Genomic DNA, 26,272 nt, shown 5'->3' on the forward strand with positions numbered 1-26,272 from the left:
CTGTTTAGATGTTGATGGCTGTGTTTTGAGTAATTTTCAGAGGAAGGTAAATCTATACTACTATACAAGCTGTACACTGACTACTTTAAGTTATATCAAAGTGTCATTTCTATAGTGTTGTCCCATGAAAAGATATAATGAAATATTTGCAAAAATGGGAGGGGTGTACTCACTTATGTAAGATACTGTATAAGGATGTGTCTGGCTCATTAAGACAGCACCAGTGTGAACAGTGCATCTACATGCATGGTAAATAGGCCAGCCTACTACAGCTGACTGCACAGAGAAACTCCCACAAACTCTGTCACCAGTAGTCAAACAACAAGGCTAATTGCATGATAGAATAAATGATTATTAATTGTTATAGCCTTTCTTCATGCCCACAGCCTCTTACTGAGCCCCCAAAAATGGCAGTATGAGCTAATTACATCAAATCAAGGGCAGCATCACAATGCTGCACAGTTTACATAGATTCAGAAGATTTTCTGGAGGTCATGTAATGTTAGGAGAATCTTCACAAGGCAGAGCTACCTATCCATGAATTAATCTGCAGTGGACATTGTTCAGTCTTTAAATGAGTACTTAAAAATGCAAATGCCATGGCATGTTTTACAGATTTTATTATGGAGCTGCGGTCAGGAAGAACCTGCAGTCACTAACTTGGCAGTAAGACTTTCCAGACCCATGATTGTGAATCCAGAAGCAAATATTTACAGATCTGGGGTTTCATATATAACTACTGTGTATACACAAAACAAGGCCTGAAAGAGGTGTAAGTCCCTTCCCACACACAAAAGTTGTGATCTATAAAAACAAACTATATGGGAGAATGTGTGCACCTGTAGGGAAACTCTGACCCATGCATAATGCGTTTTCGGATACAGATAAAATTGGTGATGCAGATGGTGAGGTGGTGAACTGAAGCCAAATTGTAGAAATTACACTTGAGTGGAATCATTATATGTACAATGATTCCCCTCACACATTAAATTTTGCCTTATATCACATATTACTCATAGATCCACTTCGTCATAAATATCTAATCCAGCAGTTTTACTTGTGCTTGTGCTTGTTAGCCATGACTTCTCCACAAGCACCCATCAGTTGTAATAATTAAAAGCCAATTCAAAAGTTTCATTGAATTTCACTCACTAATTCATCAGTGTTGTCTCACCATCACATTTCCCTGAAGCACAGAGCAGAGGGCCAGACTGTATGCTGCTTACACTCATGGTCAGCTGTAGTGCACCACATCAGTGCGCACTTCAAATAGCACTAAATTATTGTAAAACAGGGCGTCAACAATTTTCAGCAATATCTTCCAATACTGTCAATATACAAGTGTGTTTTAAGTTTTCAGGTAGTCTTTGTGTGTTAAATTGCTGCAGTTAACACGACTGTGCACACACACACACAGTGCACTGGGGTGACCATGTTGGCTGCCACACACACTCTGGCTTCTCCAGTCACCTTACATACATCTTCACCACCTGCACATGGGTTCTGTGTAAATTAGTAAAGTCTGGAAATAAAGCCAGTGACAGCTCTTGCACAATTATGAAACTCCATAATGAGACCTTATCATAATGCAGGCCAAGATCACCATAACAGACTGAAATGAATACATAAGAAAACGATATTCACCCATTAAACTTCAGATGATATCCCAGGGCAGGGATACACTGATTGTTATGATCAATTTGGCATGGTTGCTGTGATTCACCTTAATGTCTCACTGGTTGCTGTGCTTTGAGCATTTATGGTTAACTAAGTCGCTAAAGAGGCTATGATATGGTGCTTCTTAAAGTTGATTAACAACCTCAGGCGCATCCTGCCGCTGCACTCTTGAAAGCTGGCTCTAAAAAAGTAACAACCTCGTGTTTCCCAGGTGGTTAAAGATGAGGCATGTATAAAGCCCCTCATAATTTTGCTTTCAACCATGCTTGTGGGTAACAGTATGTCGTCAATATGTCAACAAGTCCAAATATTATGAATATCACGATATGAATTTTTCATATGGTATCAAAAAATATATCAGTATTATCGTGAACAAGATGATATGGTACACCCCTAACCCTAGGTTAGGGTCAGTGACACTTTTTAAACAATCCAGAACAAAACAATGTTGTATTTGGTAAACTGCAGATGCACATACATTTGTGATGTTTGTTTATCTGTGTTAAAATGTCTAGTATCTGAATGCACAGTGTAGTGTTTAAAAGTGCATGGAATTTAGCATGAGATGTTTGACAACTTCTGGTGGTATTCTGAGCAGCCTTATAGGCGGTAGTCAACTAAGTTTTGAGTGTTGAGTATGAGTCAAGATGAGACCAAGTCTTCACTGAGACCATTAAAAATGTGAAATTGCCTGTGTGTATTATTTGCTAAAATTGTGATTAAAACTTTAATATCCATCCATCTTCTAAACGCTTATCCTCTAATTATTAATATTATCATATTTTTGGAAAACTGAAACAGTGATTCCAGAGAGAAGCAGACAGAGGGGTCTACAGTCTGTGTTTGAAGGATATATCCAGGATGTCAAACTGACTCAGCAGCAACAACAGGTTAAAAAGACAAAGATAGTTAGAAGCTAAAGCCGAACTATAGGCTACAGATCACAGTGTAAAAGTGAACCACCACATCACTGCTGATCGCCACAGAAGACGATGAATATAAACGGAAACTCTGCTGATATTCAACCACCTGTGTGGCATCACAGTGCGAACAGATGAACCGTGTTTGGCTTCGCCCCCGTGCTGCTGCCAGCACCCGGACCTCCGCCGCCGGACAAGCAGGGATCTCCGGGGGAAGTCAAACAGCATTTATCTGCGCACAATACGATGACACACAGCTGGTTTAATATCAGCAAAGTTTCCCTGCTTCCCTTCACTGGTTCCTGTACAGCAGGGTCGGCCTTTTTTTCCACTGTTATAATCATTACGAAGCAAAAGCAGCATGTGTATACATTCAGTAGGCTATATCTTCAGTAGCTAGCTAGCTAACCCTACACTTTTCAGGGTTTGATTTTGGTTTTAAAACAGGGAAGAAACGTAAATCTTCTTCCTACCTCTCCAGGTAACGAGTATCATTAATACACAACGTGCCCCATGGAAAAACATTAAGCACACCAAAACCACAAAACCAGCCTGAAAATTAAGGAAATCTGAAAATCTGAAAAATTGCATTAGAGTCAATGGAGCACGGGTGTATTGTTGTCGGACCCTGGTCTGAGCTCCTCCCCTGCAGAATATAGCTGTCCAGAGAAGTGACAGACCTCCTGCCATGCTTGTACTCCAGGGAGTCATCTATTTGTACATGCCTTGCTGAAACTTTTGCATTTCAATGATATGTTCTAGGAAGCTTTGGTGGCCTCCCACTGTGAAACCCCTTCTGACGCCCACTTGGAGGTCTGGAGCAACCTTTGAAGGCCTCGGGTGTACAGTTGGTCACCAGCGAGCTGACAGAGATGAAGACATGTGCTATGTTTCTGGCAGCTCTGCTGCTCCCCAGCATCCAAGCAGGTGAGTTAAGGATATGTTTCTGTTTTTTAACTCAGAAAATAGTGGGCTAAGGACACTTGACATGGACATGAAATACAATTCTATCAGTCGAATATCAAACTGATCAAACTGAGCATCCACAGTGATATTTTCAGTGTTGGGCAAGCTACTTGGAAAGTGCAGTGAGCTAAGCTACTAGTTACTCTAATATTAAATGAAGCTTCACTACATCAAAGCTATCACCCTCAGAAATGTAGCAAGCTAAGCTACAGCAAAATGAAAGTAACTAGTGCAACTACATCCAAGCTTTTTACTAAATTGAACCAACTTTGTACCAAGTCAGTGTTATCTTACTGATCAATAAAACTGTCACTCAAACAGATAGGCAGGTAAAAAAGTTAAGTTCAATTGTTTATTGAACAGTGAGCTGCACTAACTCCCAACACGACTCAAACCACAACAGCAAGAATGAAGACCTGCTTCAAACAGTCACAACACGGTCAAAAACGTACATGCGTGTATGTATGTGTGTGTACACTGTAAAAACTCAAAATCTTACCAAGAATATTTATTTCTAGTCAAAACAAATCTCATTACAATTGAAATAAGACTCATCACCTAAAAAGTAACTTGTTTTTAGACAATTTTCACTTGTTTAAGGAAGATTTTCAGTCCATAACAGAAATCCCCGCCTCGTTTGAGCTTCAGAAATGATTTTGGAAATGTAGCTTGTGTGGACGCTACCGCGCTAAGTGATCAATAAAAGAGCTTAACTACTGAGAAGTTAATTGATTCAGAAAACAGCAACGCTACCACCAAGCTACTGAGAAATGTAGTTCAACTACAAACATCCGCTACTGTAGTGACGCTATTGCCCAACACTGGATATTTTTCCCAAAAATCACTAGTTTCATCAGGATACGATACTCAATTGATTCTTTGGACACCAATATGATATTTGCCGATATCACAAAGCCTGCCACGATATGATTTCGATATCTGTCCATTTAACACAATCTGTTACAGAAGAAGTTGCAACCCCTTTCTTTTTTGCTTTTGGCCATTAAAGGTAAAAACAACACACATAATGCAAAAAATTTTTTTAGCTGGTTAAGTGCAGTAAAGTTTCCTTAAAACTGACTCGACTAACACCATGCAGCACATGGAATAATTTAGCCCTCTGGGATAATTGATTTCATTCTAACCAGTGCTGGGTAAGTTACTCTCAAAATGTAATATATATTACATATTACTAATTACCTCCATTTGAGAGTAATGTTACTTTACAATATTCCTCTCTGTGTAGAGTAATGAGTTACCTATTACACTACTTTTGTGTTACTTTGACCAAAATGACCTCAGAAGAACTAAATGGATGAGGGTCATGTTGTTTCACAGCAGGTAATCAAAGCACAGAAGCTCCAGTTTATTACAGTTCATTTCAAATCCATTGCTGTACAGGTCTGACCCATTCATGCATTCACATACAGTTGTTACCACTTTGTATTAAATTGAAAAAAAGAATAAAAAACGATTTAATAGCCTAGATTAAAAAAAACAATAAATGAATCGTGTTGGACACAGGGAGGGTCAGGCAGAGGATCAAAGTCTAATAATTATGAGATATGGATAAATATTTTGTGAGTCTATGATGTGAAATACAATAAACACATATGAGATTAGCAAAACAAACAGAATGGCATGCGAGTCAGTCACGATGATGAGCACAAATTAATACACTGGAGATGGAAGACCCACCTGCCAGTTTCTGGTGTGCCGGTCAGCTACAACAGCACCAGAGGGAGAGTTATGCATAACAACGAGAATGTGTGCCGGTGTTCTGAAAGTTTGCGCTACCCACTCAGGATGAGCTACCAGTAGCTCATCCTGTCAGACTAGTCTGATGAACTCAGCCTCTCACTCGTAATGACCTACCCTGGCAAAAAAAATTGTTTAGTAGCTACTCAGGTCAGATATCTGTAAGAAACAGACATACAGCCAATATAAATGTAATTATAAGTAGAGTAGCTCATTCTGTCAGGTCGGAAATATCTATCAGAATGGACTATTACCTCTATAAATGTGATTAAAAATATGGTAGCTCATTCTGCCAGGTAGGAAATATCTATCAGAATGGACTATTACCTCTAAAAATGTGGTTATAAGTAGAGTAGCTCATTCTGTCAGGTAGGAAATATCCATCAGAATGGACTATTATTATATAATATTGGGCGTGTCCTCTGGAATTTTTTTTTCACTCTGCACATGCGCACATCGTGTTGGTAGGTCATTCTCAGCGGTAGGTCTATTTGTCGGGACACCGGCGTTGCTCTGCAGTTGTAGGGGATCCAACATCCAACATATGATATCCACATCATCGGGACGCCTTAGGACACAAAAGCTGAATGGCTGAATGTATAAACCCTTATATTAATGGAAACACACTGAACATGATAACACACAGTGCAGCATCACCTAGATGTGCTGATCAAGGGCACCCTTCTATGATGTAGTCTGTAGCGACCATATACTGCATAAATAAGGTAGTGACATGACAACACACAACAACCTTCACAGCCTTTTTTTGGTGGTGCACTGGTGGAAGTGGAACGATGTGGATCAGTGTGGATGAATGAAACATGAAAACAATAAACAGTTTATTTAAGGTGCTAACACGTTATGTGACATTGTAAATGTTATAATATTACCCCAAATTCTATTGGAATCGCATATATGACTTTGTTACTGCTAATGCATAATATATTACTGTAACGCGTTACCTTTAACACCAATTTTAACTCAAACCATGATAGGTCTCGCTGACAGACATAACCTTATTTCAGACTCAGGACTTGCATTATGCCTGGTACACCCTACATGCTGGTACTCACCAATTATCCCCGGTCGTCTTTCACGGCGTGTGTGATGTCATCGGGTTATTCTTGTCCTATTTTTTTCACTTTTACTATTATTTGTGTCTGTTCATGTCTCAGCCGACATGTTGTTGTAGTCACTTAAAAGCGTCAGCAGATGGCAGGAGCTACATTTGAAGCGCCATAAGTAAACTATCAAGCTACTGTATCTTCCACAGGAAGTTCTGACAAATGTTTCAGAATAAAAGCCTATTTAGAAAATGGAGGGATTCTCTAGCCGAGGTTATAAGGGGCTTTTAATTTGAAACAACTGGGTTTGAAATGACGGCGCGATATGTTAACTTTACAAAGACAACGGAGTGGATAAAAAGTAAATATATAAACACACAGAGGGATTAATAAATAACTGACCGTCTATAATGTAGTTTGTTTCAAATGAAGCTGGGAGTCTCTGCAGTTGTGGTGAGTAAAAGCCCCGCCGCTATTTGTTAATGTTATTACTTTATGTCCAACTGTGAGGATGTACCATTGTTTGCTAGCTTGATGCTAATGACAGTAACGTTAACTCAGCGGGTTGACAAAGTGCCTCTGCTGTTTCACACCATATTTCCCCCTTTTACTCTGTGTGGTAACATCCCTGGAGGAAATATTAAAAATGCTGGGGTGTTGTTGTCATACAGTTGTCTATGGCAGCAGATCGTTCTGTGTTTCTACTGGTCAAAGTGACGGCTGTGATGGGAGAACTGGATCTCAGTGAAGGGCAAGTGGTCCATAACTTTAATTTTGGAGACAAGAAATGTAGGCTTAGCACCCTGTGGTCCATTGCCCAATAGGAAATGTAGAATACTCAAAAGTACTTTAAAAGTGCTTGAGTTACTTTTCTCAGAGGGTAACGTTGGAAGTACTTTTAAAGTAATTGAGTTACTTTACTCAGGGAGTAACGCAGTAAAGTAACTGGTTACTTTTTTTTAAAAAAAAGTAACGCAGTAATGTACTTTGATTACTTTTAAAGTAACCCTTACCCAACACTGTATATGTACACATACACACACACATATATATATATACCTACACTCACATATTATACTGTACACACACACTTACATAGGCACTTTTGTTGAGGCTCAGGCCCAGCTCCTCAGCCTCTGTCAGAGGTGGTGGTGGCCCTCCACCTTTTTTGTGGGCCTCTGCCTCCTTTCTGTTGGCTGAGTAGAACTCAGATGTTACTGAGCAGGCTATTGGGCAAGAGGACATACAAGTCGAAAGTTTTCTGGGGGGTTTAAATTTCTCATGACCTACAGTACATAATGAAATAGCCACTGAGTGAGGTTATTTAAGCTACTTTGTTTAATAGATCAAATATGAATAAAACTAAAGAAAAGTACAATCATGGCCAAGTCAAATATCCCTTACCTGTTTGAATGTTTTTATATTTAATTTTAAGCTGCTTCCAAGTGTGATTTTCCCCTGTGAGATTGCACCTACATGAAAATCAGATTTTATTCAAAACCACTCCACCACTTTTTTACCTGTATGCTACGATTTTAATTAAGTGTGTTTAATGTTAAATTAATGGACTAGTGCATTCAACCCCACACGTTGACTCGGGAAGCAGTTTTCTCCCATGTTGTCTCTCTCTCCTTGGCAGCTTTAGCGCTGTTACTTTTTTTTTAATGAAATATATGCTCATATTCGCTGTAGGCATTCATGAGCACCTCCAGTTCCACAGGTGTAAAATAAGTTGATCGCTTTTTCTCTCTGGTCGCCATGGTGAATCGAGGTATCAGGGCTCCATTGATGATGGCTTTTTATTATGGTTGTGCACATGCTTAAAGGAACTCTTACCTTTCTTGCATTTCACACAGCACTTAGAAAAAATTTGAACATCCACAACTCCCGCCTCTCTTTATGTCATTTTTATGCGCATCCCAAAAATGAAATGACATTTCACATACCCCAAGCAAAAAGAAACAAAACATTTAAAAACAATTTGTGCAACATATAAGAAAGAACATATAGTGCAATAGTAAGATGAAAAGGGTTGACATTTCACAGTCAAAAACTCCACATCCTGAGAGCAGAACTGGGAGATCCTCTTCACATCAAAGCACCACGAATTGTTTGTGTATATTGGTGGAGCTTACGAGATGATGCAGCCTCCCTGTCTGCTCTGTGTAGTGTTAGCCCCGTTAGCTCAACAGCGGAGTCTGATAAGTTTCCATTCATCCAAGTCTCAGTGAACACAAAGACGCAGCAGTCCCTCACTCATCGTTGAGTGGATTTCCACAGTCTGATGTAATCCATTTTCGTGTCCAGCGAGCGGACGTTCGCCAGAAGGATGCTGGGAACAGCTGGTTTGATGGGGTTAGCTTGTGGTGGGGAGATGCTACGTGAGTGGTTATGTCAGTTGGAGGCCTCCACGTGGGGATGACAGACAGGACAGAAGAAAACTCTGACCACTCACTGCAGTCGGTCCGAATGCAGTGATTGGTCGGAGTTTTCTTAAAACCATATGAAAATGGTATAATTATGGGATTTTATTTCTGGTGGAATTCACTTACATTTTAGTGTGTCATCAGTTTATTAATATCATTTTAACTTAAACAAAGAAAAGTGTAAAATTTCCATAAATGTAAGTGTTGCTTTAACTCAAGGTGTATCTACTCAGAGTTGACTGAACTAATTCAAATCAGCTGTTCTGGAACCAGATACTCAGAGTTTGTTGAACCTCCTACCTGGAATACCCCTCTGGTGTTTATGGTGGTCTACCCAGAACAAGGCAAGTACAAGCTCACAGCATGAATAGCCCACAGTGTACACAGTGGTAGCTCAAGACAGCATCTCTTTAAATGATTACTGTCACGTTTCAGTCACGTATTATATTTTCCATGCCTGTACTTAGAGGTGTAGTGCTTTGAAGTATTTATTTTTCCTAGTTCTCCCTGACTCACCTGTGTTGATAGTTTTCTGATGGAGGTCAGGCACAGTTCATTGTGTCCTCGGATTAAGAAAAGAATTTCAAGCAAAGCAATGGAGCAGGTTCAGCAGTTTTACTCACAGCTGCCAAACACGCGTGCAGATCTCCAAGGACCGACCTCAGACACTCACTCAGGAATGTGCGTGTGAACAGCTGCTGATGAAAGACATTTGCTTTATGCTGTAGGGTTTTGCCTATTGTTTCCATTTTATGTCTGTATGAATAAGTCTCCTTATTTCCAAATTTCAATTTGCAGTCAGTTGAAATAATGCAGCACAGGGCTGACAATAAAAAATGGCCAGTCTACTTCAGTGACCACGAATGAACTTGAGAAACTTGAATGTAAAGTTTAAGTAACGTATTAAACATGTATCTATTTTTTTTCTTTCATTTTTTTTGTGTTCACACGTAATACTTTGTTACCTGGCAATACTTCTGCATTCCCTTGTAATAGTTTTGCTTCAGTGTAAAAGGTGAAAACAGCAGTGGTTGATAGTGAACTTTCCAGTTTCGATATAAAAAGTTTAAAAATACACGTCCTATACAGGTCTTTAATACAGGTTGCAAGTAAGGCTGGGTATTGTTGGGGTTTTGTCCAATAGGCTACTAGTGCTAAAATGATACTTATGATACAGGTGCCTAAACTAATACTTAAGAAATAAAGCACAAAATGACGGTCAAAAGCTTTTTTCAAGTTGCAAAGGCAAATTTGAGTATGTATATTGACTCTTTATAGTTTGAAATATACGTAAATATATGAATATGAATAAATGCAAAACACTTAAAAATTTCACACCACAGATTCACATAATAAATAAAACCTCACTCAACTTCAATCATTTAACACTTAACACTTATAGTACTAATAATAGTAAAATGAATTTTTAATTGGGATCAGTGAATGTTGTTTTCAAGAACATTGCCAGGCATTATGACAGTCATCATATCCTGATAAAAGACATAGCATGTTATGGGTTGTAAGCAGGAGGTCTTACTGTAGCATTTATTAATTTACATATAATTCACCTTTATTATCAAAGGAGACAGCAAAAGGGAGGTAAATTACATTTTAAGCAAGAAGGATGGGTGAACCAGCAAATACTTTCCTTATTCCAAGAATAATGTTCTCCATTTTGTACATCTTGCAATGTTAAAATCAGTTTTCAATTTTAGTGAGAGTCAGTCTTTTCATCTCATGAATCTCTTTTATGCCTGATGAAGGCCTTCAGCGACTGGAGCGACAGGGTCAAGGTACCTTCAGGCAGTTCGTTTTTTCGTTTTAAACCAAAAAGGAAAAAACGGAAATACCATGGTTTTCCCGTTTTTTCCTTTTTGGTTTAAAATGAAAAAACAGAAAATGGAGCCTTTTTTCCGTTTTTGGTGTCAGAATCAAAAAACGAAAAACGACAAAACCAAATTCAAATAACAGCCCGATTTTGTTTTTTTGCAGATTAATTTTTTCATTTATTGTTTTGGACAAAAAGTAGAACTGCGGTGACATCAGAGGCGGAAGTAACTTCAAAATAAAAGGAAGATAAGATTGCCTATAAAACTTATAAATATCCTATAAAACTTTCCCATGTATCTTTTATTTCCACTTACACCTGATGTTTTGCGCATTTTGAAGAGCTGCCTGCCATTGCTGTGAGGAACTTTTTATTCATAAAAATAGAAATAAAATGTTATGATAGCAAATTTTATGGCTACAGTAAAACTTGTTGTTGAACCATAATGTTGCTGTTCAGAGACTAATAAGGGAAATCGTCATGCATATTGTTCCCATGAAGGACGTATAGGGATTCCCTCAAAGGTTGTGTTTTAATATTCATTCGCCGAATTGTTTGCAATAAAGTAATCGAGGATATAATAAATTATTGTGTGTGCCGCGTTGTTACTGTTAACACGGGTTCTCTCCATAACGCAACGTTGTGTCAGTCAAGTGTCAAGCTGATGTTTGTCCTTTTTACCAGCAGATGGCAGTAGGCCTATGGATTTATTTGCTGTCAATGAATGCCTGGTTTTCTCTTAGTTTCTGTTTAGCCTCGCGTCACCAGGGGCCTGTATCACGAAGCGAGATCAACCTTTCCTGGGTTACCCAGACCTATCCTGGGTTGACTAACCCTAACAATGGCAATCAGGATAATCGGTATCACAACGCTGGATATCAACTCGGTAACTCAACCCAGGGTTGCTTTATCAAGAGCCGTGAACGCGCACGCAGTGGACCAATCACAATCATGAGAGAAGCACAGCGTCACTGAGCGTCCTCACTGAGCGTCCTCACAGAGCGCCGTATGTGAGGGAAAAAAGTATTTCTCATGTGAGGATCAGAGATTAATTCTACTAAAATATGAGGAGGAGGATTAGAGATTAGAGAAAAGGCCAACACCGTGGCAGCTGCAGGAGGAGGAAACATGTGTGGCAACACATAACGGGATGAATAATGTTTAGCTTTAGATAAGTTTATTTGCACATAATGTTAAAAACAGACAGTATAACATTTACAAGATTAAAAAAAGAAAAGTGCCGGAGAGGTTAGAAGCCACTAAAAGCTTATCAGAGAAATTCCCCTGTCAAAACATCAATGAAATCACATAATAGAGAAGAAAAAGAAACGGGTGAGGAAAGAAGAAATAGAGGAGGAGAGAGGGAAAAATCAAGACAAAAGAAGGCAGCAAATAAAATGATGTGTAGGTTAAATGAGTCATCACTGGTTCAAGTAGCTACAGTACCTGTACCTGTACATCTGAAACTGATCACACCCTTGAATCCCATGAAATCAATGCTGCGCAGATGAATATTTATCGTCTAACATCATTGCGTCTGATAAATTGGTCTTCTTTGTCATAACGTTATATATGCTACAATAAAGCTTAAAGCTGACGCCACAATTAAATCATATCAACACCAAATTGATAGTCTGAATACAATCATCCTGATATTGAGCTGTGTTAGAAATTAACAGCTGCGCAGAAATATACCTAGTCTCCCTCTTTAAAAAACAAAAAGGAAAATCCCTCAAACACCATGAAGTGTTGACATGATAGGCTACTTTCCACATTTCCAGCAGTAAAGCTGTCAGTTAGGCCCATTATCTTTAACAGGGATCATTTCCTCCAACAAAACAAAATGTTGGCACTAATTAATGGTGCTATTAAGTGTCCGCAAATGATCAGTTTCTTTCTTATGAAGGGGTGGGATGAAAGTTCCACTTCTTTCCACTCCTTTTTGAACAATCTTTTCATTGTCTGTTGTTGTTGCTTTTTTTTCTGTTTTAATGTTCAAAATAGACTTTCAAATCAAAATCAATCAAATGAATTAAACTTCCCGTCATGACTGGGCTGCATTTCTGTCAGCCATCAACAGCTGATTGGCCAGTGGGTGGTGCTTTTTATAGGATCAGATTCAACCCTGAACTTACCCTGCTCCGGAGCAGGATAGCCGTTCAGAGTAAGTTACCATGGTGATCTACCCCGATAAGAACTGAACCGGCTTAGTGAGACCGAAAACCCAGGGTTAACCCTGAAGTTACCTCGCTAAGGCATTAATCCTGCTTCGTGATACAGGCTCCAGGTGTCTATTCACTCTGAATTTTGTCTGGATTCTGGTTCCAGTCTAGGGAGCGGATGCGGTATTCACCAAATTCACCAAACTAAAAGTGTTCACCATAGTAAAACTTTAAATTCTGGCGCACCATCGATTTGGGGTGATGAGGGGTGTAAGAAAATCGATTAACTTAATGGCTTGGGGCTTTTCTTGCAAATTATATTCTTTAAATTAAAAGATTCACCGCATTTTTATTAGCTTGGTGCTTTTATTTTTACGGAAAGGCACATCCATCGAATTCCGGATCCTGTCTCACTCGCCCTGGTTCCGGTTCCTTACCAAAACGGCCACTAACGGCCCCAGACTAGTTTCTGTTGATTATACAGACCTGCAATTCTTCAGGTTATTGATACGGACAATTCAAATTATATGCAGCATATATTTACTTGTATTCTTTTATATTGTTGTATCACATAGGCCTATGCATTGTTGGCAGAGATGGGCAGCATTTTAATTACATGTATTTAAAATGTTTTATCACCTACTATGACAATAGAAATGTCACACAAAAATACATCCTGTGCCTTTTTTCAAAATCTGACTGATCAAATAAAATAAGCCCTAACTGTATGCAACACATCTGATTCATATTATTTTAACCTGTTAGTGTTTCTTGCAATGTGCCTCACAAATAAACGAATAAATACATGAATACAAACACCTTAGCTACTGTTGAACATTAGAATGTGATGAGGAACCTTTAATGTTCATATGAAGGCAAGTGAAGGAGCTGCTATGTCACGTTCTAATAACCTTTCCTATTTTAATTTAAACGTTTTTATGTCAACCTCCCAATGAGGTGCAGTTTCCTCATCGCTGCCCTTTGCATTGAGGCCCTCCAGACTGGACCGCTATGGACCGCTTCGTCTTTGGTTTGCAGTCCATCGAACGCCAGTAAAACAAGGAAGAAGCCGCCGAAAAACAACTCACCTGATTTAGACAATGCAAACTTTTTTGAACCCACCTCTTAAAAGAATCAGAACAGGAATCGTTAAAATTCAAACAATGCCTGATCCTAGTGCTTTTTAAAAAAAAAAAAAAAAAAATCGATTCACATGAAAATCGCAATTCTTTTCTTCGACGATTCTGAATCGATTCATTAATCCAAAGAATCGATTTAAAAAAAAAAAAAAGCACTAGGATCGGGCAGCGTTTGAATTTTAACGATTCCTGTTCTGATTCTTTTAAGAGGTGGGTTCAAAATGTTTGCATTGTCTAAATGAGGTGGGTTGTTTTTCGGTGGCTGCTTCTTCCTTGTTTTACTGGCGGTCGACGGACTGCAAACCAAAGATGAAGCACGGATGAAAATTGTTTACAAACTGTTTAGGGGAACTGAAATTAAAACTTCTTAATGATTCTGATGAAATTGAAATGTTAAAACAGGTTCAATTTGATTCTCGATGCCCAACCCTAAGCAGCATTTTTAATTTATTTTTTGATAACTTGAATCTATTATTCTTGAAGCCACTGAGAATTCAGTTTTCATTTGTGCAAGTTAAGCATGAATAAATGTTAGCTTTTGTCTTAAGTTTGCCCTTGTATGTTTGATTATTGCAATCAGTTGATGTGACTTTTTCAAATATAAAAATGACATAATTTTGTACATACTTTACTCTGCTTTCATGCCATAATTTTCCACACTGTCTCTCTTCGTGCACAGCAGACTGGAGTAGAAATTAAACACCCCTATGTACTGAATCAAGAATCAATTTTTGAACCGGGAATCGTTTTGAATCAAGAATTGATTTTGAATCGAATCGTGACCCCAAGAATCAAAATGGAATCGGGAGGTACCCAAAGATTCACATCCCTAGTCATCGTGGCTCAGACAGGATGAAGATGGGGCCTCCCCGCAGTATGTGCTGCTCCTGACAATCACCGGTCCATACCTCCCAGCGGACACGTCCCCGGCAACGCTGAGCACAGCGAGAGTCTCCTGACTGTTTCATTTTTAATTCCAGCCAGGACAAAACAGGAGGGTTTTTTTCTTGTGTTCATTGAAAAGTAAAGATTTGTTAAAGATTTGTTATCAAACTGCTTGTGGTCCCCACTTTACGCATGTTGTGGTCAACACAAGTCTGGCCTTAATACTAGTAGCCTAACTTTAACTGGTACACACTACATTTTGAATCTGTCATTACTGTGCCACTTCAATATTATTCAGTCTGGATCATTAGATTAGTTATATTCAAAGTATAAACGAACTGAGGAGCGTAAGGATGACAATGCTGCTAGCATCATTCTATAGGACTATTTAAACAAATACAACACAGACATCAATACACTTGCTTGGTTTTATGGACTTGCAATCACATCCAGGTCATAAATGATAACATAGTTGTACTTTTTAATCCCAGTTTTCAAGTGAAGTGGATATTTGTCGAGGCTCACTGTTGCAAGACTATGTTATCCCAGTACAGGTCAGGTCCAGCAGTAAGGAGGACCACCCTACACTCTGTCCATAGCGGTCCAGTCTGGAGGGCCTCAATGCAAAGGGCAGTGATGAGGAAACTGCACCTCATTGGGAGGTTGACATAAAAACGTTTAAATTAAAATAGGAAAGGTTATTAGAACGTGACATAGCAGCTCCTTCACTTGCCTTCATATGAACATTAAAGGTTCCTCATCACATTCTAATGTTCAACAGTAGCTAAGGTGTTTGTATTCATGTATTTATTCGTTTATTTGTGAGGCACATTGCAAGAAACACTAACAGGTTAAAATAATATGAATCAGATGTGTTGCATACAGTTAGGGCTGCCACTAACTTATATATTTTAAAAAAATAATGGATTAATCACTGATTATTTTATTCGATTAATCAGATTTTGAAAAAAGGCACAGGGTGTATTTTTGTGTGACATTTCTATTGTCATAGTAGGTGATAAAACATTTTAAATACATGTAATTAAAATGCTGCCCATCTCTGCCAACAAGGAGAGGACATTAAGGTGGTACAGATGTACAAATACTTGGTGGGCATCTTGACAACAAAATGCACTGATCCCTCCACAGAGATGCCATCTAATGATGCATGACAGACAAGGACACTAGGCAGTCAAGCTAGTGAAACAGGCTCAGCAGATCCTTTGCCCCCACAGCCATCAGCTTAAATTACAAGCCAAAATTTACAGGTCACAGTGTACGCTTGTGAACCGCATCTCGTTGCTGTCACCATCAAAGACAACAAGATAAAGTGCCACTGAAGTTAAGGTTTTTGGCTCAGAATATGAGAAAAGGATAACAGCCTTTTTACCATCTTTACCAAGAGTGTCTCTCCGTTAGTTTGGTGCTACAGTATTTACATTAAATCATTCAGCATAACCAGGGCTGCCAAGTTTCAGAAAATGACAAGAGTGAGACTTTAGTGTCATGATGCGTTCGGAAAAAATTTGGCCTTTTTTAACATCGATTTGGCCTGTTTTAATGTCGATTTATACCTTAAGAGTGATGTCCTCACCTCCATGCCAGCGGCTCTACCTGCACTATGGCCTCCCAATGCTAGTTTTACAGTGGTTCTCAAAGTGGATTCCAGGGACTCTGTGGGTTCCTTTAGGGGGGTCTAAATTGACCCTTACAAGATCTGTAACTCTGACAGTGTACAAATGGAACATTGTACACTGTCAGAGTTAAGGATAGCCCTTGAAATTTAGAATTTTGAGAAACACTGCTTTAGGGGGGTCTAAATTGATATTTACAAGTCTGTAACTCTGACACACACACACACACACACACATTGAGACTAACGTTAGAGTCTCTTTTTCAAGTGTGAACTGGCCAAGAGAAGAGGCAAATAAATGTTACAAAGCTCTGCAACAAATACAGGACAATGATAGACTTATAGCAGCCTTAAAACAGTACATATTAACTAGGAAACTCAAGGAGAAACAGCGAATCAACAGTGAACAAAATTGGGTAGTTACCTACCGTCCGTCTTCTAGCAAGCAGAAGAATGTCGAGTGGGTTTTAAATGTCGGCGCTGTTGTGTGTGAAATAAAGTTAGAGACGCCAAGACCCACCTTACGTTGCTTCTGATTGGTTTATATTGCGTGGTGCCTTCCGTGGTTGGTTAGATTTAGGCACAGAGGACTGATGGATTGGTCTGGGATTGGTTATCTCGGTCAGTCAATCAGAGTTACTCGAACTACGGCAAGCCGCGAGGACCAAAGTTTATTATCATTAAAAAAAATAAATATAGAGTATTGAATGGGGAAATATAAGCGTGAGAAATGTCAAGTGTGGCGTGTGGTGTGAGAATGGGTCAAATTGCGTGACCGTCACACTCAAAGCGTGATGCTTGGCAGCTCTGAGCATAACATTTGCCAACCTTTGTTATCTCTGTGATTACAGAGAAATTAATGAAACTAAGCTCCGGAAGTTAACGTTAGCTTAACTAGAGCCCTTTGGACAACAGCTAACAATGATGTACGATCACCAAAGTACAAAACTAAAACAAAATAGGCTAATGAATTCCAAGGAACAAGGTGACATGATGAACAACACAGCTAGGAGCTAACGTTAGGCTAACTTTAGCTAACGTTAGCTAGAGATATTAAAGATAACTTTATATTTCTTTCCAGCAAAGTGACAATATGTTGCCTCAAACACAATGTTGACTTATCTTAAAACAGATGTAGACATCATTGTTAATCTTATTCATGTTGAGTTGATGTTGTGGTCTAACGTTACCACACAAAGGAGACACTTTTCTCGGTTGAGATGTGGTTTAAAGAGTAAAAAATACACCCCATTGCCCAGCCTAACAGGATACCTTGTGTCGGAGTTGCATGTACCCCATGCACACCGTTTGACCGTTTTTAAACTTCAAATCTCTTCTGTAATGCATTTCAATGAACGTCCAGGCAGAGAATGTCCGAGTGTATGGGAATGGCTATATGCAATACGATTGGCTCATCGCGTTTAAGGGCGGGACTTAGCCATAGGTCAATTGGTTGCTGCTATCTCTCCTGTCCTCTTTCTCTCTCACTCTTTCTCTCTCAGTTCAGTTCAGTTCTATTCAATTCACCTTATTTTTCACGGAAACACAGAGGCAAAACAGAACGCAGTCAGCTTCCGTTTTTTTGTGCGACATTTCCCGGTCCAGCACTCTTCACCACTGTGTAAATGTCCCACGGTATTTGCTACTGTGACATTACTGCGCGCATGGAAATGTTTACATTACTGAAAGCAATTTTAAGGACTAACTTAGTTAATCGTTAAAGAATAAATCACCTGGAAAGCTGGCGCTGCTCCACATAATTTAAAAGGTAGTGTAGCGTCCGCCAGGACGTGTGGGAAGGATGACGCAGTTATTCGGCAAACCACTGTTTATTACGGAACAGTAGAGGTTACTGTTGGCCGTAAACATGCCAAATCAACCAACAAACAAAAACTTACGTTAGCTGTAGCTCCAACTGTACACTGCTGCTCTCTCCTCCAGCTCGGTCATACACACACCAGCATGCGCATTGACATTATAACCGAACTTTTACTGCAGAATCGCTACAGTAACTTAGCCTACACAGAGCAGTGGAAATGTCCGTGCAGCTGCAGACGGGTGCGGCTGGATGATGGATGTGCATGGTGCTATCAGAGCCGATCCGTGGATCACTATGGCTTAATAATCAACTCAGTCAATAAAAACAACCCGTCCTGTGTTAGGAGTGTATGTTGCTGACAGAAAGAAAGAAAGAAAGACATTTTTTTAACAAGATAGAAAAGCAGCGTACACCTCACATATTTATTTCTCACAGTTGCACACATGTTTGGCTGACATGCAGAAGCACCGTCTGTGTGTCTGTGTGTCTGTGTGTCGAGGGTGCGAGCAGCAGCTTCAGCTGCTCAGGTAGAGAGGCTGTGTAGCCCGGTGTGTTTTTTCGCCGATTCGGTTCTGCAGGTTCTCTGCTGGTACACTGGAGATGGGGATCAAGCAGTTTGTCTCTAACTAACTAACTGATTGACTAACATAAACAATTGAGCTCCGGTAAGGGAAAGCGGCTGACTGGAAGTCACACACAAAAACAGTCGATCACTATTTACTTCCGTGTTTGAAAATAAGGTGAATAGGCTTTGCTGGCATGCGATTTAACCTGTGTTGCCAAAACACAAATACAATTAAAAGACAGTGAATGAAACAACTGATCACAGGAAAGACAATATTCATCAATACAGTAAAATAGATAATTAAATTAGTGAACAAAATAGATAAAAACATATATATATGAATATAAATCAATAAATATATATATCTTCTGTCTCATACATGTTTACCTATTCTCATTTCTGATCACTTTTCCTCTCTTAAGCCCCATGCAGCCACACTTATTCAGTCCAAATGACATCCTGATGTCCTGGCTGTAGATCCTGGTAAGGTAAAACAGGGACTTAATGTCTTGTTCTCTCCTGGCGTATAGCTTGTTGTCATCCATGTACAGGAGGTAGCTGATGGTCGCTCCACGACTGAATCTATATAGCCACTCTTGGAGATGATCTGACTTAAGGGCTCAGACCTATCCAGAACGGGGTCATCCCTTTGTTCCCCGGGTTCTGTGTTCGCCATTTAACCCCGCAAAAAAGGTTCTATGTTTCCCTCTTACTACAAAAAAGGTTCTATGTTCCCCGCTTATCCAAAACAGGCAGGAAACATAGCAGTTGCATTAATATGTTGTTTTAACAACTCTAAAGACACACAACGGAACATAATGGGGAGAAATTACAATAAGCTGTTAAGTGCAGCGTTTTTTCGGGAACTCTGTTCAGTAAATCCACCATGATTATTTATTCGTTTTGTGATAAAAATAAATGCGTCTATGTTGTTGATCACGGATGTTGATATCAATTGTTCAGTTCGGTCCTTCGACCAATCAGATACTCAGATTTCTTCCTCTCTTGTTTTTATGACGGTAGCGTCAGGAGCAGCCAAAGACCACCTGTGGCAAGATAGTTATCTACCAGTGTTCGTAAACAAAAGAATATTGATCATGGCCGAAATAAAGATAAATAATTAGGTACAGTTAATGCGTTTCCCCGTTTGCTTATGGGTACAGGGAAACATGTATGAAACATTAAACTTAACAGTTGATATCAACATCCATGATCAACAACATAGACGCATTTCTTTTTATCACAAAACGAATAAATAATCATGGTGGTTTTACTGAACAGAGTTCCCGAAAAAATGCTACACTTAACAGCTCATTTATCTTTATTTCGGCCATGATAATTATTCTTTTCTTACCAGTTGGGCTTTGGCTGCTCGAAGAAATCTGCACTGACTGAAACACTGCATTTAACGGCTGGATTAAAAAACCTTCTGTAAAGGATATAATTGCCCAGATAGCCCACCATAGATCGCCCAAAGGGTAAGTTTCTGATTGTAATTTCTCCCCATTATGTTCCATTGTGTGTGTTTAGTTTAGAGATGTTCAAACAACATATTAATGCAACTGCTATGTTTCCTGCCTTTTTTGGGTAAGCGGGGAACATAGAACCTGGGAAACATAGAACCCGGGAAACATAGAACCCGGGAAACATAGAACCTTTTTTGTGTAAGCGGTGAGCATAGAACGTTTTTTGCAAGGTTAAATGGGGAGCATAGAACCTGGGGAACATAGATACGCTCCCTGGAGAACAGCAGCAGGAACCGTGCATTACCGTGGTCACCTTGCTGGTGACTTGTGTAATGGCCTTGGAGTTGGCTTCCAGTGTTGTTTTCCACAGCAGCATTCTTCGTTCATCGTTCTTGATGTGTACTGTTAGTCTAGTACAGTGCAAGGCATTCCAGTAATCCTGTGTGGGTTATTGAGTCGTAGGCATTCCACAATCTTCCTCCTCAGCTTGGTGGAAGCAGGTGTCATTACTGGTGGTAGGGTATCATCAGGGTGTTTAGCACTGCCCTTCTCTCCTGGGGTTAGCTCAGTATTTCCATGGTGTTCAGGAGTGCTCCCCTTCTGTTAGAGCCTTTTTAGTTCCCACTGTGACAACAGTTTTTTCCTTTTTTATTTTAACCCATTAACCCATTGGGCTACCAGCTGCTTCTTGGTCAGAGGCATTCCATGAGTGCTGATATAGAGTTGAACATCACTGGGACTTGTAACAGTAAAATCACTCCGCTCATAGGTGTTATAAATATAAATACAACCGTTAATTAACCAACTGTCACACACGCTACATTGACGCAAACTGACACTATAGCGTTACACCAAGAAGATGGATTTTATTATTACTGATGAGGATGAGGGAGAGTGGAAGCTGAATCCGGCCATGCCAACATCCAGGTTTGCCAACCTTTCATCAGCCGAACTGGACGAAGTTACACAGCTGCAGATCAATGTAAATACAAAGTAGCTTGTGAGTTCCTGGAGTGTGTGCTGCGTTGCCTGGCAACAGATTGGGAGAACTGTTTTTTTTTTTCACGGAGCTACATAACATACTTAAATCATTTATTTCATCACCTTTTGTTAACATTTCCTTACTCAGCATTGCTGTGTTAAGCTGTTTTTGAACTGTTGTATAAAAGCAATATCACACTCAGGGTCGTGATGTTGTACTGTATATTGTCACGGCTGTAACTGGCCTATGGCCTCGTGCCTATGACCGAATCACAGCCGTGACAATATACAGTACAACATCACTCCCTCTCATGTGATATTGCTTAATTAGTTTATAAAAGACTACTAAAGACACCTGTGTCTGACAGGCCACGAGCCGAGCATTAAGGAGATCAGATTTCAGCATTGATGAGAAGGGCATATTAGCACACACTGTTAATTTACTAGAATTATGTGTTTTTGAGGTAAGGAGAGGAGACATGGCAGAGTTAGTCTCACAAAAATTAAAACTGCACTTATATGGCAACATTTTGGATTTAAAGCTGACAAAAAAGGTGTCCCTATTGGCTGCAGGCAACATGGTGCACCGTTTAGAGCGTGGGACACTGTTTCTGTTTATAGCCTACCTGTCCCTCACTTTGAAACTGCTGCACTGGATGAAGAATGGCTGATTCATGAAGTTGAATTGAGGGTTTATCTATACGATACCCCCATATTTCACTACTAAAAAATAACAAAGGTGACAGCTGGCTTGAAGGAGTTCGCCAGAAAGCTGAAAGTTTCTGGTAGGGTAAATTACCATGCTAATAACAAACTAGGCTAGTCTGCTGTTAGCTGTATTGTATATCGTTTCCAGTAAATAGCACAATCTAATACATGTTTCCGTTACAAAAAAGTAATGTTACAAATGTAGAAAGATAGTTATTGACCCATTTTTTAAGGGGCTCACATATCCTGTCTGATCCCAAGCACACAGCTGATAGACCTAAGTGGTTTGTTTACATGATTTGAAAAAGTGCATTTTTATTGTATTTAATGTGGACAGAGAGCTCCAACGTTATGGCATGATAGTTGCATGGTGTTATGCGACTGTTGAGTTAAGTGAATAAAATTCGATTCACCGGTCTGGTCTAGTAGCACCAAACCGTTGTGAATATTTTCCGGTAATTTTATAACAGGGAAGTAGAACTTTTTTGTCTCATGCGCCACCAAGCAATTTTGAAAGGACTAAGAGGGGCCCAACCTCTGATGCTGTATCCAATTCTTATTATATGTCCATGGGCAACACATCCAACGACACTGTGAGCCGTCCAAAGCCAAACAGCCATCACTCACAGACAGAAGAAATCAGCTGATTGACCACCTAGCAATTTATGTTAGCCCTCTGGGAAATCTATTTGTCAATTCAGGTCTCAGGTCAATGCAATTGATGGATCCATTTGGTGGCGGGCAGATGAGATGATCATCACTAACACCAGAGAGTAACAGATTAAACTCTATTGGGAAGACTGGACAGTTACACATAGTGTCTCGATGCTAACTATGCGGACAACAACAGACATAAATTAAATGGGTTTATCAGTTACTCTTTCTCTTGGGGACGAAATCCAATAACCTTTTGTGCTATTTTATCCTCATTTAGATAATAGGGGAGGTGAGGAAGTTATAGCGTAGACAAGGAATGAATAATCATCTTAGCAAGGAACTCTGACAAACCCAAGGCATCAGTGCTGCTGATCTTACAGTAATTTACAGATTTTGTTCCATTTATTTCTGCCTCATGAGTTTGAAGCATTTTCCACATTACCTTTCAACAGCCTCAAAAAGAGTTCAATTGACAAAAAATACCTGTTTATACATAGCTGAAGTTTAAGAGAATTAAACTGCTATAACCTCAATTCCAGTAAAGCTGGAACACTGTAAACATAACTAAAAAAAGAATGCAATGATCTGTAAATCCTTTTTGACAGGTATTCAATGGAATGCAGAACAAAGACAAGATATTAAATGTTAAAACTGATAAACTTTATTGTTTTTGTAAATAAACCCTCATTCTAAATTTGATGCCTGAAATTCTTTTCCATTCTTGCTTGAAATTTAACTTCAGTTGCTCATCAGCCCAAAGTATCCATTATCGTACTTTGCACTTCATAACATGACCCCCAAGTTCAATATAGGAGTCGGATCTAGACTTCAGGCAGGTTAGTCTAGCACCTGCACTCTTTTACTATGAAGTCACGCTTTTGGACCACATGCAAAATGTCTCTCATTGTCTTGCTGGAATAAGCAGGGACGTCCCTGAAAAAGATGTTGTCTGGATCGCAGCATTTCTTGCTCCAAAAGCTGTGTGTATCTTTCAGCATTCATGGTGCCTTCACAGATGTGAAGTTACCCATGATGCCATAGGGACTAATACATCCCCCATACTATCATAGATGCTGGCTTTAAACTTGGAGCTGGTAACAATCTAGATTGATTTCTGTAAACAATTTGAAATGTGGACTCATCACACCAGAGCACACTTTTCCTATTTGTGTCAGTCCATGAGCTCGGGTCCAGAGAAGTCAGTGGTTCTTCTGGATGTTGTTGATATATGGCTTTCACTTTGCATGGTAGAGTCTTAACCTGCATTTGCAGATAAAGCGACAAACTGTATTTATTGAATGGTTTTCCAAAGTGTTTATGAGCCCATGTAGTAGAATGCTTTATATGATAATCGTATAATATTAATCTTTGGTAGTTGTAGGTGTATGTGTATGTGATATCTGTCTTTATATGAAGCAGATTTATTTATTTTATGATTATCAAATAAGAAAACTTGTACTACGTAATTTGTTGCTTCCCATAAAAGGAGACAGGATGGTCTGTGTATAATATATACAAATATGAATATCTGGGTATGTCCACACCCAGTTAATCTTTCTCCTTGTCCCTGAATCCAGCAGAAACTGGCTGTTCCTGCTTGTACTTTGCCTCCCTGCAGCATAAGTAGACTTGTATTTTTTAAAGAATAGTTGCTAACAAAGTACAACTACTTCGGTGATAAACACATTTCATTTTCTATAAAGTAATTTATTAATGTTTCATTTTCGATAAATTATTCACAATGAAAGCCTGCCATTGCCATTTATTGTGAAGCAGCATAATGAAAATATGTTGAATATTCATCAGCAGTAACTTAAAACAGTGAAGTAAAGTCAATATCTTAACGTACAAACAGATGCAGGAGAGAATTAAAGTCCAGACAACAAGAGATTCAGTTTGAAGCTACATATTGCTTGTCTCCCTCACAGAAAGGAGTTAAAAGTCTTAATAAATGTTTGTTTGAGGGGAAAAGAGGAGTAATCAGGTTGGTCAGCAAGACATCACTGTTACCCGCTTGGAGGTGGTCAGATGCTGGTGAGGCATTGGACAGCAGGTGCAGTGGATGTGTTGAGTGGCTGTTAGCTGAATGTTGTGGCAGGGTTTCCCACATGTTAATTTATTTGTGGTGACCCACCACAATAACATCTGCCACCTGCTGACAACATACTATACTTAGAGTACAGTACTCATGATTGCACACAGCACCTTTAATTCCTTTCATCTCCTGTATGGAGAGTCGGCTAGCTACTGTGATATCCTGTTTTGGCCCTTATCCCCACCAGATCTTCCATAAATGGCAGCCTGGCCAATGGAAGGCCAACAAGGAAAGTTCTGAGATGTTGTTCCATGAATGCATCATCTGGGACAGGGAAAGTTCTGTGCCATGTTGAGGTCCGTGGATGCATCACCACTAGCAAACCAGCAGTTGACAGAATGTCATTGTGTTTAATCCTCTCATCTCTCATGGAGAACAGGAGGGAAAAATAGACACATGTGCACACGAAGTCCATCATGGCCCCCCCAACACAGCCTGCTGCAGACAGTCATCACCAGCAGGAAGTCCCAGTGGGACACTGATGTACCTGACGCCAATGAGATGTTGTCATCTACAACATCCTCCTCACTCTCTTGCAGCAAAGCATCACGTTGAGCTCTGAAGTGATCCCACTGCTGTGGCATCTAAAGTTAAATTAAACTGATCAGTGGGTAAATCACTATTACTGAAGAGAACAGGATGACGAACAGTGCCATGGTACTGTTATGTGGGTTCTGCATGTATTTGGATAGGTATGTCCTGATTGGTTGGCTACATTTATGCAGATTTCATTGGACAAATGCATGCGATTGAAGGAGAGTATTACCCATGAATTCCAGCAGAGGGTGGAGCAGTTGTGGGATAGAATAATGTTCTGTTAAACACATTTGTATTCATTTTTTTATACTTCCCACCAATCTTTTTGGAAACTAATGCATAATTTCTCCTGTTTGGGCCTTGGGCAGTTATTTAAAAGAAACAACTTCAAGAAGTGGTTTAATTTCTGAAACATGACAGGGGTACCTAATGATAATGAACCTTTTTTTTTTTTTTTTTTTGTCCATGAAGTCACAAGTTAAAAGGATTTGGAACCACCAGTTTAATCTTGAACAATATATTTAATAGGATTACCATATGTATTTTTATGGAAATCTTAATGTCAAAAGTAACTAGCAGCTTTAGCTGGAAAATTTGTGTTGTGCGGTAAAAGGTAGCCTTCTCTGAAATTAAGTTGATGGAAGTGCTGTTTAGAATAGCATAAGATGGAAATGCTTAAATAGAATTGCTGATCTTAAAAACTGTACTTGAGTAAATGCACCACTGATGTGACATCTCTGTCTTTTGCAGTGTGTCCAGATAAAGAACCAGGACTGCAGCCATGGATGCCAGGGCACAGTGAAGACCATCGTGTTACAATTGGTTATGGCAGGAAGGTCCTTCTTACATCTTCAGCTACGGTCAACTCCATTGAGATTCTCAATGGAGGTAAGTTAGACAAATACATCTGGTATTCATCTTTCTCTCAAGTCGCAGTGAAACTGTAGTTACAGTTTGGGGAAAGTTAAGGGGTAATTTGAATCACA

The 26,272-nt window shown here is 39.4% G+C and overlaps 1 protein-coding gene across 2 annotated transcripts in view; it reads left to right on the forward strand.

Moving 5' to 3' along the window:
• Positions 1–26,272, forward strand: part of LOC125904965 (cell migration-inducing and hyaluronan-binding protein-like) — a 430,780-nt gene that overhangs the window by 173,246 nt on the left and 231,262 nt on the right. Inside the window, exons 2-3 of one of the 2 annotated variants that reach the window (XM_049602687.1) lie at positions 3,360–3,524; positions 26,037–26,174. In XM_049602687.1, the coding sequence (XP_049458644.1) occupies positions 3,470–3,524; positions 26,037–26,174 (193 nt within the window). In that variant the 5' untranslated portion in view covers positions 3,360–3,469. The remainder of the gene's footprint in view (positions 1–3,359; positions 3,525–26,036; positions 26,175–26,272) is intronic. The other variant, XM_049602695.1, reaches the window with a different exon arrangement.

Source organism: Epinephelus fuscoguttatus, linkage group LG2, assembly GCF_011397635.1.
Source record: "Epinephelus fuscoguttatus linkage group LG2, E.fuscoguttatus.final_Chr_v1".
In the NCBI taxonomy this organism is placed as follows: Eukaryota; Metazoa; Chordata; class Actinopteri; order Perciformes; family Serranidae; genus Epinephelus; species Epinephelus fuscoguttatus.